We start from the raw sequence: 13,977 nt of genomic DNA, 5'->3' as shown, positions 1-13,977 counted from the left end.
TCCCCGGGATCTCCAATGCTGATGTCGGCAACGGTTCTTTGCCTCTTTAATAACTCCTGGCTGGACTGGCTGGACTGGAGGAGCAACAAGAATCAGCTTCCTATTTTGCACTGTGACAAAGGGGAAGAGAAATATCTTTACTATAATGTGTTCTGCTCTGAAAACAAACAGGAGCTGACATCTTTTGGATTACAGTATTTATCAAGATTCAAACCAAGCACCTACATCCTGAAGAGTTATTAAAGAGGCAAAGAACCGTTGCCGACATCAGCATTGGAGATCCCGGGGAGTGAAGAGATTTGAAATAGACTTCGCGCTTTGGCTCCAACTGACAAACCAAAAATCTATCTGAGACAACGCACAGGATCACAAGCTTGCTACCGGAGGATCAGCGCAGGGGCCTAGTACGTCCAAAACACCCGTTCCTTACCTCATACGATTGAGGTCACCTAATGTGAGTAGCCTGTGAGGCCATTTGGGATTGTTGTCATTCTATGTCTGCATTACTGAACGTTCAATTGGAAGATAGAACACCCTTGCTTTTTTAAGACTTTACCAGCATATTTTGGAACTTTATATTCTTTACATATTAGTAACTGTAATATTGAAACAACAGCTGATAAATCACATGTGTTTATTTACTTCTTAATAATTATATGGAAACATTGTAGCAACGCACTCTCTGTAGGAATCATTGCTTGAAACATTTATGTCATAATACTGTCTCACTAGGTGTATTGAAACAGTACACTATATATTGTGAGATTAGCGCTGTGTAGTGAACTCTACTTTGTTTTTCTCTGTACCAATACGGTGTGATCACCTGCAAGGGTAGTGTGACCACACTCTTTTGTTTACTCCAGCAGCTTATCTCGTACTGGTGTTAATATTTTTTGCGCCTCCAGTGTGGCCCACACCTAGGTGTGGCTCACATTACGAAAACCCTTTGCTTCTAATATATATATATATATATATATATATATATATATATATATATATATATATATATATATATATATATATATTTATATATATATATATATATTTATATATATATATATATATATCTATCTTTACCTACATATAATCATGCGTATGTATATATATATACATATCTTTACCTACATATAATCATGTGTATGTATGTATATATATATACATATCTTTACCTACATATAATCATGTGTATGTATATATAAATATATATATATATATATATATATATATATATATATATATATATACATATCTTTACCTACATATAATCATGTGTATGTATATATATATACATATCTTTACCTACATATAATCATGTGTATGTTTATATATATATACATATCTTTACCTACATATAATCATGTGTATGTATATATATATATATATATATATATATATATATATACATATCTTTACCTACATATAATCATGTGTATGTATATATATATATATATATATATATATATATATATACATATCTTTACCTACATATAATCATGCGTATGTATATATATATATATATATACATATCTTTACCTACATATAATCATGCGTATGTATATATATATACATATCTTTACCTACATATAATCATGTGTATGTATATATATATACATATCTTTACCTACATATAATCATGTGTATGTATATATATATATATATATATATATATATACAAACCTTTACCTACATATAATCATGTGTATGTATATATATACATATCTTTACCTACATATAATCATGTGTATGTATATATATATATATATATATATATATACATATCTTTACCTACATATAATCATGTGTATGTATATATATATATATACATATCTTTACGTACATATAATCATGTGTATGTATATATATATATATATATATATATATATATTTATACATATATATATATATATATATAGGTATAGATATATATTGTACCAAAAAACATCAGATATATATATAAAAAAATATTTCTGTATAAATAGAACATTTTCTTCTATGTGAAGAACACTGTAATGTCAAAAATGTATATTTTTGTGTTGGGTTGGCCCACTTGAGAAAATGCGATTAGGTTTACGTGCGAGTAGGGTGTTTTTTTTGTGCTTTATTGAAGTCTATGGGGGAACACATTAATGCGGTTACGATATTTGAAGTTGGGCTTTTTGTGTGCGTCAGGTTAGCGCAAACGTTCAATTTGTATTACAAGTGCTACCCGATGCATGCAAAAAGTTTATTTCTAGCGGAGTTAGTGAGCGAGCAGGAACGATAAATAGCGTGCCCCTCGTAATTTGGCCCTAAGCCATTCTGCTGATAAATCACACAAATGACTGAAAGCAACTACAAAAACATTACATTTTGCTTAACATGTTTACCAGCCTAGATGACTCACAATTAGCACAAAATGTAGGCTATGTGATTCAGCACTCATGAGTATTTACCTGACAATCAGTTCCTATTCACTGACAAAGGGGCCTATTTATCAAACTGTGAAGGCTCGGCAGTAACAAAAGTTATGAAGCAGCGGTCTAAAGACCGCTGCTTCATAACCTGTCCGCCTGCTCTGAGGCTGCGGACATACATCACCGGAAATCAACCCGATCCAATACGATCAGGTTGATTGACACCCCTGCTAGTGGCCGATTGGCCGCAAATCTGCAGGGGGTGGTATTGCACCAGCAGTTCAGAAGAACTGCTGGTGCAATGATAAATGCCGACAGCATACGCTGTCCACATTTATCGATGTGCAGCGGACATGGTCCCAAAGCATGCATGTTTAATGAGAGGCATATTGACTGATGCAAGCACATTCCAAGCTCTTTCTAATTCACATCCCTATCTCCTCACTATAAAGTCCCAAATGCTCTCTTACTCTCTCTGCTGCAGTTTATTGTTTTCTCTTTTGCTTCCATCTCTTTCAAACTGTTTAATCATTAATTAAGATGAAATAATTCCTTTTTTGCTACTAACTATAAATTGTGTTTGAAGCTGGTATTTAAAGGTAACTAATAAAGTAAAGAGGCAAACTCTCACCGTGCTATAACTAATTTGTCAGAATATCTTTCAAAGCTTTACAGACTCATTATGCATGGTAATAAAAACATAATCAGTTAAAGGGATGAGAAATCCACATTTTTTCTTTCATGATTTCTCTATCTGAGTCATGAAAGAAAAAAAATAGGTTTTTAATATCCCTTTAATGCCTTAACCCCTTAATGACCACAGCAATTTTCCATTTTCTGTCCGTTTGGGACCAAGGCTATTTTTACATTTCTGCGGTGTTTGTGTTTAGCTGTAATTTTCCTCTTACTCATTTACTGTACCCACACATATTATATACCGTTTTTCTCGCCATTAAATGGACTTTCTAAAGATACCATTTATTTTCATCATATCTTATCATTTACTATAAAAAAAATAACTTATATAATTTTCTAACTATGACCCCCAAAATCTGTTACACATCTACAACTACCAAAAAACACCCGTGCTAAATAGTTTCTAAATTTTGTCCTGAGTTTAGAAATACCCAATGTTTACATGTTCTTTGCTTTTTTTGTAAGTTATAGGGCCATAAATACAATTAGCACTTTGCTATTTCCAAACCATTATTTTTCAAAATTAGCGCTAGTTACATTAGAACACTAATATCTTTCAGGAATCTCTGAATATCCATTGACATGTATATATTTTTTTTTAGTAGACATCCCAAAGTATTCATCTAGGCCCATTTTGGTATATTTCATGCCACCATTTCACCGCCAAATGCTATTAAATACAAAAAATCGTTCACTTTTTTACTAATTTTTTTCACATACTTTTGGTTTCTCACTGAAATTATTTACAAACAGCTTGTGTAATTATGGCTTAAATGGTTGTAAATTCTTCTCTGGGATCCCCTTTGTTCAGAAATAGCAGACATATATGGCTTTGGCGTTGCTTTTAAGTAATTAGAAGGCTGCTAAATGTCACTGCGCACTACACGTGTATTATGCCCAGCAGTGAAGGGGTTAATTATGGAGCATGTAGGGAGCCTTTAGGGATAATTTTAGCTTTAGTGTAGTGTAGTAGGCCAATTTTGGTATATTTCATGCCACCATTTCACCGCCAAATGCGATCAAATTAAAAATTAAAAAAAATTGAAATCATTTACAAACAGCTTGTGCAATTATGGCACAAATGGTTGTAAATGCTTCTCTGGGATCCCCTTTGTTCAGAAATAGCAGACATATATGGCTTTGGCGTTACTTTTTGGTAATTAGAAGGCCGCCAAATGCCGCTGCATTTCACACGTGTATTATGGCTAGCAGTGAAGGGGTTAATTATGTAGCTTGTAGGGAGCTTGCAGGGTTAATTTTAGCTTTAGTGTAGAGCTCAGCCTCCCACCTGAAACATGAGACCCCCTGATCCCTCCCAAACAGCTCTCTTCCCTCCCCCACCCCACAATTGTCCCCGCCATCTTAAGTACTGGCAGAAACTGCCAGTACTAAAATAAAAGCTATATTTGGGCTTTTTTGTGTTTTTTTTAGCATATTTACATATGCTGATGTGTAGGATCCCCCCTTAGCTCCCAGCCTCACTGATCCCCCACCAAACAGCTCTCTAACCCTCCCCCTCTGCCTTAATGGGCGCCATCTTGGGTACTGGCAGCTGTCTGCCAGTACCCAGTGTAGTAAAAAAAATGTGCCTTTTTATTTTTTTAAATGACCTTTTCTGTAGTGTAGCTTCCCCCCCAAGATCAACCCCCCACCCCTTCCAGGTCCCTTAGCTGTTTATTTACAGCTTTAAAAACTTTTTTTTTTTTTACTTTTCCCAGTTTATTTTTCTGTAGTGCAGCGGTTCCCTCCCGCTCCCGCCCCGTGCACGCGCCCGCCCGCCGCCCCCCGTGCACGCGCGCGCTCCCATGCGCGCTCCCGCCCATCCCGCCCCCGATCCCGCCCCCCTCCACTCCATTCGGCACATCGATGGCCGACCACCCGCCTTCCAGACTTGCTCCCACCCACCAACGATACCGGCCACCGATGTCCGGTGCAGAGAGGGCCACAGAGTGGCTCTCTCTGCATCGGATGGCCAAGGGGGGTTATTGCAGGATGCCTCGATATCGAGGCATCACTGCAATAACCGGAAAGCAGCTGGAAGCATGCAGGATCGCTTCCAGCTGCTTTCCAGACCAAGGACGTACGCCACACGTCCTCGGTCATTAACTGTCTTTTTTTTGAGGACGTGTGGCGTACGTCCTTGGTCATTAAGGGGTTAAAGGGTCACTGAACCCACATTTTTTCTTTCATGATTCAGATAGAGCATGCAATTTTAAGCAACTTTCTAATTTACTCCTATTATCAATTTTTCTTCATTCTCTTGGTATCTTTATTTGAAATGCAAGAATGTAAGTTTAGATGCCGGCCCATTTTTGGTGAACAACCTGGGTTGTCCTTTCTGATTGGACAGAACCAATAAAAAAGTGCTGTCCATGGTTCTAAACCAAAAATTGTCTGGCTCCTTAGCTTAGATGCCTTCTTTTTCAAATAAACGCCTAGATTTAGAGTTCTGCATTAGCCGTCAAAACCAGCATTAGGGGCTCCTAACGCTGGTTTTGGCCGCCCGCTGGTATTTAGAGTCAGTCAGGAAAGGGTCTAACGCTCACTTGCAGCCGCAACTTTTCCATTCCGCAGATCCCCCTACGCCAATTGCGTATCCTATCTTTTCAATGGGATCTTCCTAACGCCGGTATTTAGAGTCTTGGCTGAAGTGAGCGTTAGAAATCTAACGACAAGACTCCAGCCGCAGAGAAAAGCCAGGAGTTAAGAGCTTTCTGGGCTAACGCCGGTTCATAAAGCTGTTAACTACAGTGCTTTAAAGTACACTAACACCCATAAACTACCTATGTACCCCTAAACCGAGGCCCCCCCCCACATCGCCGCCACTCTAATAAATTTTTTTAACCCCTAATCTGCCGACCGCACACCGCCGCCACCTACATTATCCCTATGTACCCCTAATCTGCTGCCCCTAACACTGCCGACCCCTATATTATATTTATTAACCCCTAATCTGCCGCCCCCAACGTCGCTGCCACCTACCTACAATTGTTAACCCCTAATCTGCCGACCGGACCTCACCGCTACTATAATAAAGTTATTAACCCCTAATCCGCCTCACTCCCGCCTCAATAACTCTATAATAAATAGTATTAACCCCTAATCTGCCCTCCCTAACATCACCGACACCTAACTTCAAGTATTAACCCCTAATCTGCCGACCGGACCTCACCGATACACTATTAAATTTATTAACCCCTAAAGCTAAGTCTAACCCTAACACTAACACCCCCCTAAGTTAAATATAATTTTTATCTAACGAAATAAATTAACTCTTATTAAATAAATTATTCCTATTTAAAGCTAAATACTTACCTGTAAAATAAACCCTAATATAGCTACAATATAAATTATAATTATATTGTAGCTATTTTAGGATTAATATTTATTTTACAGGCAACTTTGTATTTATTTTAACCAGGTACAATAGCTATTAAATAGTTAATAACTATTTAATAGCTACCTAGTTAAAATAATTACAAAATTACCTGTAAAATAAATCCTAACCTAAGTTACAATTAAACCTAACACTACACTATCAATAAATTAATTAAATAAAATACCTACAATTATCTACAATCAAACCTAACACTACACTATCAATAAGTTAATTAAATACCTACAATTAAATACAATTAAATAAACTAAATAAAGTACAAAAAATAAAAAAGAACTAAGTTACAAAAAATAAAAAAATAATTTACAAACATTAGAAAAATATTACAACAATTTTAAGCTAATTACACCTACTCTAAGCCCCCTAACAAAATAACAAAGCCCCCCAAAATAAAAAAATTCCTTACCCGATTCTAAAATACAAATAGAAAAGCTCTTTTACCTTACCAGCCCTTAAAAGGGCCTTTTGCGGGGCATGCCCCAAAGAATTCTGCTCTTTTGCCTGTAAAAAAAAAAATACAATACCCCCCCCAACATTGCAACCCACCACCCACATACCCCTAATCTAACCCAAACCCCCCCTTATATAAACCTAACACTAAGCCCCTGAAGATCTCCCTACCTTATCTTCACCATGCCGGGTATCACCGATCCATCCAGAGGAGGCTCTGAAATCTTCATCCAAGCCCAAGCGGGGGCTGAAGAGATCCATCATCCGGCTGAAGAGATCCATCATCCGGCTGAAGAGGTCCATCATCGGGCTGAAGAGGTCCATCATCGGCTGAAGAGGTCCATCATCGGGCTGAAGAGATCCATCATCCGGCTGAAGTCTTCTATCAAGTGGCATCTTCAATCTTCTTTCTTCCGGATCCATCTTCATCCCGCCAACGCGGAACATCCATCCTGGCCGACGACTTCCCGACGAATGACGGTTCCTTTAAATGACGTCATCCAAGATGGCGTCCCTCAAATTCCGTTTGGCTGATAGGATTCTATCAGCCAATCGGAATTAAGGTAGGAAAATTCAATCCGATTGGCTGATCCAGTCAGCCAATCAGATTGAGCTAGCATTCTATTGGCTGATCGGAACAGCCAATAGAATGCGAGCTCAATCTGATTGGCTGATTCCATCAGCCAATCAGAATTTTCCTACCTTAATTCCGATTGGCTGATAGAATCCTATCAGCCAATCGGAATTTGAGGAACGCCATCTTGGATGACGTCATTTAAAGGAACTGTCATTCGTCGGGAAGTCGTCGGCCAGGATGGATGTTCCGCGTCGGCGGGATGAAGATGGATCCGGAAGAAAGAAGATTGAAGATGCCGCTTGATAGAAGACTTCAGCCGGATGATGGATCTCTTCAGCCCGATGATGGACCTCTTCAGCCCGATGATGGACCTCTTCAGCCAGATGATGGACCTCTTCAGCCGGATGATTGATCTCTTCAGCCCGATGATGGATCTCTTCAGCCCCCGCTTGGGCTTGGATGAAGATTTCGGAGCCTCCTCTGGACGGATCGGTGATACCCGGCGTGGTGAAGATAAGGTAGGGAGATCTTCAGGGGCTTAGTGTTAGGTTTATTTAAGGGGGGTTTGGGTTAGATTAGGGGTATGTGGGTGGTGGGTTGTAATGTTGGGGGGGGTATTGTATGTTTTTTTTTACAGGCAAAAGAGCAGAATTCTTTGGGGCATGCCCCGCAAAATGCCCTTTTAAGGGCTGGTAAGGTAAAAGAGCTTTTCTATTTGTATTTTAGAATACAGTAGGGCATTTTTTTTATTTTGGGGGGCTTTGTTATTTTATTAGGGGGCTTAGAGTAGGTGTAATTAGCTTAAAATTGTTGTAATATTTTTCTAATGTTTGTAAATTATTTTTTTATGTTTTGTAACTTAGTTCTTTTTTTATTTTTTGTACTTTAGTTAGTTTATTTAATTGTATTTAATTGTAGGTATTTTATTTAATTAATTTATTGATAGTGTAGTGTTAGGTTTAATTGTAGATAATTGTAGGTATTTTATTTAATTAATTTATTGATAGTGTAGTGTTAGGTTTAATTGTAACTTAGGTTAGGATTTATTTTACAGGTAATTTTGTAAGTATTTTAACTAGGTAGCTATTAAATAGTTATTAACTATTTAATAGATATTGTACCTGGTTAAAATAAATACAAAGTTGCCTGTAAAATAAATATAAATCCTAAAATAGCTACAATATAATTATAATTTATATTATAGCTATATTAGGGTTTATTTTACAGGTAAGTATTTAGCTTTAAATAGGAATAATTTATTTAATAAGAGTTAATTTATTTCGTTAGATAAAAATTATATTTAACTTAGGGGGGTGTTAGTGTTAGGGTTAGACTTAGCTTTAGGGGCTAATAAATTTATTAGAGTAGCGGTGAGGTCCGGTCGGCAGATTAGGGGTTAATACTTGAACTTAGGTGTCGGTGATGTCAGGAAGGGAAGATTAGGGGTTAATACTATTTATTATAGGGTTATTGAGGCGGGAGTGAGGTGGATTAGGGGTTAATAACTTTATTATAGTAGCGGTGAGGTCCGGTCGGCAGATTAGGGGTTAATAATTGTAGGTAGGTGGCGGCGACGTTGGGGGCGGCAGATTAGGGGTTAATAAATATAATATAGGGGTCCGCAGTGTTAGGGGCAGCAGATTAGGGGTACATAGGGATAACGTAGGTGGCGGTGGTGTACGGAGCGGAAGATTAGGGGTTAAAAAAAATATGCAGGGGTAAGCGATAGCGGGGGCGGCAGATTAGGGGTTAATAAGTGTAAGGCTAGGGGTGTTTAGACTCGGGGTACATGTTAGGGTGTTAGGTGCAGACTTAGAAAGTGTTTCCCCATAGGAAACAATGGGGCTGCTTTAGGAGCTGAACGCTGCTTTTTTGCAGGTGTTAGGTTTTTTTTCAGCTCAAACTGCCCCATTGTTTCCTATGGGGGAATCGTGCACAAGCACGTTTTTGAAGCTGGCCGCGTCCGTAAGCACCGCTGGTATTTAGAGTTGCAGTGGCGGTAAATATGCCCTACGCTCCCTTTTTGGAGCCTAACGCAGCCCTTCTGTGAACTCTAAATACCAGCGATATTTAAAAGGTGCGGGGGAAAAAAAGCATGCGTAGCTAACGCACCCCTTTGGCCGCAGAACTCTAGCGGAAAGATAGCAAGAGAATTAAGAAACATTGATAATAGAAGTAAATTTGAAAGTTGCATAAAATTGCATGCTCTATCTGAATCATGAAAGAAAAAAAATTGGGGTTAGTGTCCCTTTAAGTATAGTGCATTTTACATTTGCATTTGGTTATGAGTTAAATAATTTTGATGAATAATTTGGAGGTAATTTTTTTCATGGAAGATTTAAGAAAGCCGTAGATTAATAGCATATATGTCATTGGCGCCGGTCAGTTGGTTTCCAAGAGATAAAGTGATATGGTAAAATGAGGGTTGGCGCTTACTATAAATCCTAAATGCCTGGCGGATATGAAACTACTCCTCCTCAGTAGTTTGGGTTAAGATAGATTGTACAAATAAAGATTACCACTGGCGCTTATAAAATAAGCTAGTATTTATACTACCATAACAAAGTGTGACTTATCTAAGTGTAAAAAGGTTATCTGTGACAGTGAATTTAATATTTGAGTCCGTGTATGTAGACGGGATATCTAGTGTTCAAAACGTTTTCCTTTGGAAAACATATAAGAAATAGGTGAGTCTGTGTATACAGACAATATAGATGATGTCCGTAAATCGTGTCCTTTACAAAATAAATTGGGTTAAAGGGATAAGTTTGTGTTTATAATTAGTGTTCATGATACTAAATGATGTCCTTAAAATATAGATAGATAGTAATTAATAAGTCTGTATTTACAGGTGATATGTTTGGTGTCCCTAAATAAAGATGATAGATATAATAGATAAAAATTGACTTGTTTAATAAACTAGAAAAACTTGCGACATAAACTTATGGCATAAAATTCATAAAAATGTAATCTCAAATAAATAAAACATAGGGACGTCTCCCTATAAGTAATTCTTTTGGTCAATTGGCCTTACAAAAAATTGGGTATTAAAAGTATAAAAATTGATCAATATAGCCACTTTGTGAGTATAACAGTTATTGGGCAAACCGTAAGGTACCTTACAAGTGTCCGTTGGAAATTGGAAAAACTTCTGAACCGATGTACCGCTTCTTTGAGCGTCCTTGTGTGTTGTGCTCCTTCGCGGCTTATTACAAAAACAACAAGCCTCCGATGTTATTGGTTGTTGGAAGTCACACCTCTCTTTTAATAGGCTGTGAGGGTGCACGCTGGATGTTAGCTTGTGATGGTATAGATGATCTTTAACAAGATGTTTATAGTGCAGCTGTTAGGATTCTGCTTCGGCACGTATAAGCGCAATATTGGAAATCTGCTGTTGTAGTAATGAAGTAGTATTCTCCAATTTATAGCTGATCAGATCCTTGGTCCTCCTTATGGCTTTTGCTCCTAAATCATAGAAATTAAAGAGTCCACTTGAGGGGCTGGATCGCAGCTTGTAGGAGTTAAAATCGTTGTAGTGCAAAGGTCTGGAGTAAATTCTACGCGTTTCACCCTCTGGGCGCTTTATCAAGATCGCTTATACGTGATTGATGATAATGTCCTTATTAGTCCTTCGTGCCATTGGGAAAAACAGGTGGAACCTTAAGTTCCTTAGATGATAGTGCCATTATGGTAAAATAAGTACTTGGGGTAACAGTCTGGATTTCCACCAGTAGATAAGATTTTACTATACATTATACAGCTGGATACGTTAATACAACTGAGTACTAGAGATTGCTGTTTTAAAAAAAATAAAAAAAATAACAGAATACAAATATTAGTTATTAGAATAATAAAAAAAACTATATTTAGTATGTCTATTAAAAGGTTTCAAGATTATCTTTAAATAGACATTTTTGTCAGTCAAAAAAAAATAACATCTTTACATAGAAACGCCATTGCTATGAATTTCTTTATATATACTTAAACAAAGCCTTAATTTTCATGTTATTACTTAAATAAAGGTACTCCCTTTCCATAACCCTTAGAGCACACAACTCCCCAATATGACTAGTTTGTGTGCGCATGCAACTCACTAGTTACCAGTGGAGCATTTGTTTAAGTCTGATGTCAGCAGAAAACAGCGCATACACCAAAGAGATAGGTATGCACATTACTTACTCCTATATGCAGAAAAAAATCATGTGCAGTGAAGTGAAAGGGGACAGTTAAAGTATAAAATATTAAAATAAGCATGTTAAATAGCTACACGTGCAGAGCCTTTGTTATTAAAGACATCAAATTGCAACTGAAATGCATGGGTTTGTGATAACTTTTCTTATGTATGTGATACAGTAGGACATTTGCAAGTACACACAACCCTTGCTCTAAGTGCAGACAGTCAAGTCATAAAACCTGTGATTATTTCTGTAGGGAGAAGTTATGCAAATGCGAGAATATTGGAAAGATGCATCTTCTAATTGTCATTGTTAACTTTATTTGTAATTCACCAATAATATTATACAGGGGGTTCAATAAAGACAAGAAAGGGAAAGCAGACTTGGACAGAAGTATTGCAGAACCCTGCTGCCTAGAGGACTTGCTGAATTTTAAATACTCTACTTAACATTTCAGATTGACTTTAATCTCCTCTTTAAGGATAACCATAGTTAACAATTAGGGTAAAACAGTTTAAAAATTAAAGGGACAGTCATGATTTAAATAGGGCATGTAATTTTAAACAACTTCCCAATTTACTTTTATCACCAATTTTGCTTTGTTCTCTTGGTATTCTTAGTTGAAAGCTAAACCTAGGAGGTTCATATGCTAATTTCTTAGACATTGAAGATTGCCTCTAATCTGGATGCATTTTGACCACTAGAGGGCATTAGTTCATGTGTTTCATATAGATAACATTGAGCTCATGCACGTGAAGTGACCTAGGAGTGAGCACTGATTGGCTAAAATGCAAATCAGTCAAAAGAACTGAAATAAGGGGGCAGTCAGCAGAAGCTTAGATACAAGGTAATTACAGAGTTAAAAAGTGTATTATTATAACTGCGTTGGTTATGCAAAACTGGGGAATGGGTAATAAAGGGATTATCTTTCTTTTTTAACAACAGAAATTATAATGGTGACTGTCCCTTTAAAGCATTACAGGTTCATGGCTACAATTAATTGTACTTTTGTTTTCTCCTTTTAGAAAACAGCACAGATTGAGGAAGTTTCTAAATTGTTAATTTCATTTGCCAAAACATCTCATGAAGTTTCTTTGCAGAAATTTTCTCCACATTTATGTTTAAAGAGCATGAATACAAAGGTACGTTAATGCAACTATGAAGATTATACTGAAAAAGATTCATGGATTGGAGATAGGTTGCCTTACTAAGAATAGAACGTTCTGTGGTCTTTTGAAGATGTCTAACCATAATATCATGGCCCAGATTCAGCAGGCGGAGATCTCATTCATGTCAAGATCATGCCACCCATGAAGTCAATGCCACATAAGTTTAGGGTTAGGTAATTTGGTAGGAGTGATGTATGCAGGGTCAATAACAAACTATCATTTGATAATTATCAGTATGCTAATAGCTGTGAATAAGACTTGTTTCAATGTTGATGTAATCACAATCAGCCATTTTCATTGTTTATGGGCAGCACTTGTTTCATTATTGTTTTGGTGATAACCCAAAAACATACGTGTCCACTATGCCAGTAATGCTCTTGTTCCAATCATGTAGGGAGGTATACACACATCTCTATGGCTTTTGGATCTCAACAGGTAAATTGCAGGTCATATATTAGCATTATTACACACAGCTTAGTCATGCCAATTGGATCAGGGTCAGTTTCTACTTTGGACCAGCAGTGCTCTGAGGGTCACAAGCTGGACTTTAAGCATGTGTTAAACCCCATTACACTATTCTGCATAAATAAAAGAGAGAAGCGCTCAACCTGGGAATGAACAATAGCATAATAGCTTGTTCTATGGCTAGTTACCGCCCAAGAAGCAGCCTCTTTTTGCTCAACATGTGCCTTTCACATAGAAGAACTTTCCTGTAGCATATCAGTCTGATTACACCATTGCTAGCATTAGAATTACATGCACTAATATCAAATCAAAGTATTTATGCTAGAGTTAAGGTATTAGCACATGTTTTGAATTTAAATGCTGACTATATATATATATATATATATATATATATATATATACTATATATATATATATATATAAATACTGTATATATATATATATATATATATATATATATATATATATATGCAAAATACATTAAAGGGACATTAAACACCTCAAGATAGTAATATACATTGTTTAAGTAAATGTAGTAAAACAACTTTGCAATATACTTTCATTATTTATTTTGTTCTCTTTTCCTGTAATTTAATTCTGAATATTGTGAGCTTTCCTATTCATGTTAAACACGTAAGTGCAGACAAAGTTATAT

The 13,977-nt window shown here is 36.7% G+C and overlaps 1 protein-coding gene across 1 annotated transcript in view; it reads left to right on the top strand.

Moving 5' to 3' along the window:
* LOC128647450 (probable ATP-dependent RNA helicase DDX60) overlaps positions 1 to 13,977 on the top strand; it is a 728,313-nt gene that overhangs the window by 16,183 nt on the left and 698,153 nt on the right. Inside the window, exon 4 of the mRNA XM_053700236.1 lies at positions 12,714 to 12,830. Coding sequence (XP_053556211.1) covers positions 12,714 to 12,830 — 117 coding nt within the window. The remainder of the gene's footprint in view (positions 1 to 12,713; positions 12,831 to 13,977) is intronic.

This window comes from Bombina bombina, chromosome 2 (assembly GCF_027579735.1).
Source record: "Bombina bombina isolate aBomBom1 chromosome 2, aBomBom1.pri, whole genome shotgun sequence".
Taxonomy (NCBI): domain Eukaryota; kingdom Metazoa; phylum Chordata; class Amphibia; order Anura; family Bombinatoridae; genus Bombina; species Bombina bombina.
The sequence above is the reverse complement of the archived record's forward strand: the minus strand, read 5'-3'. Positions and strand labels throughout refer to the sequence as shown.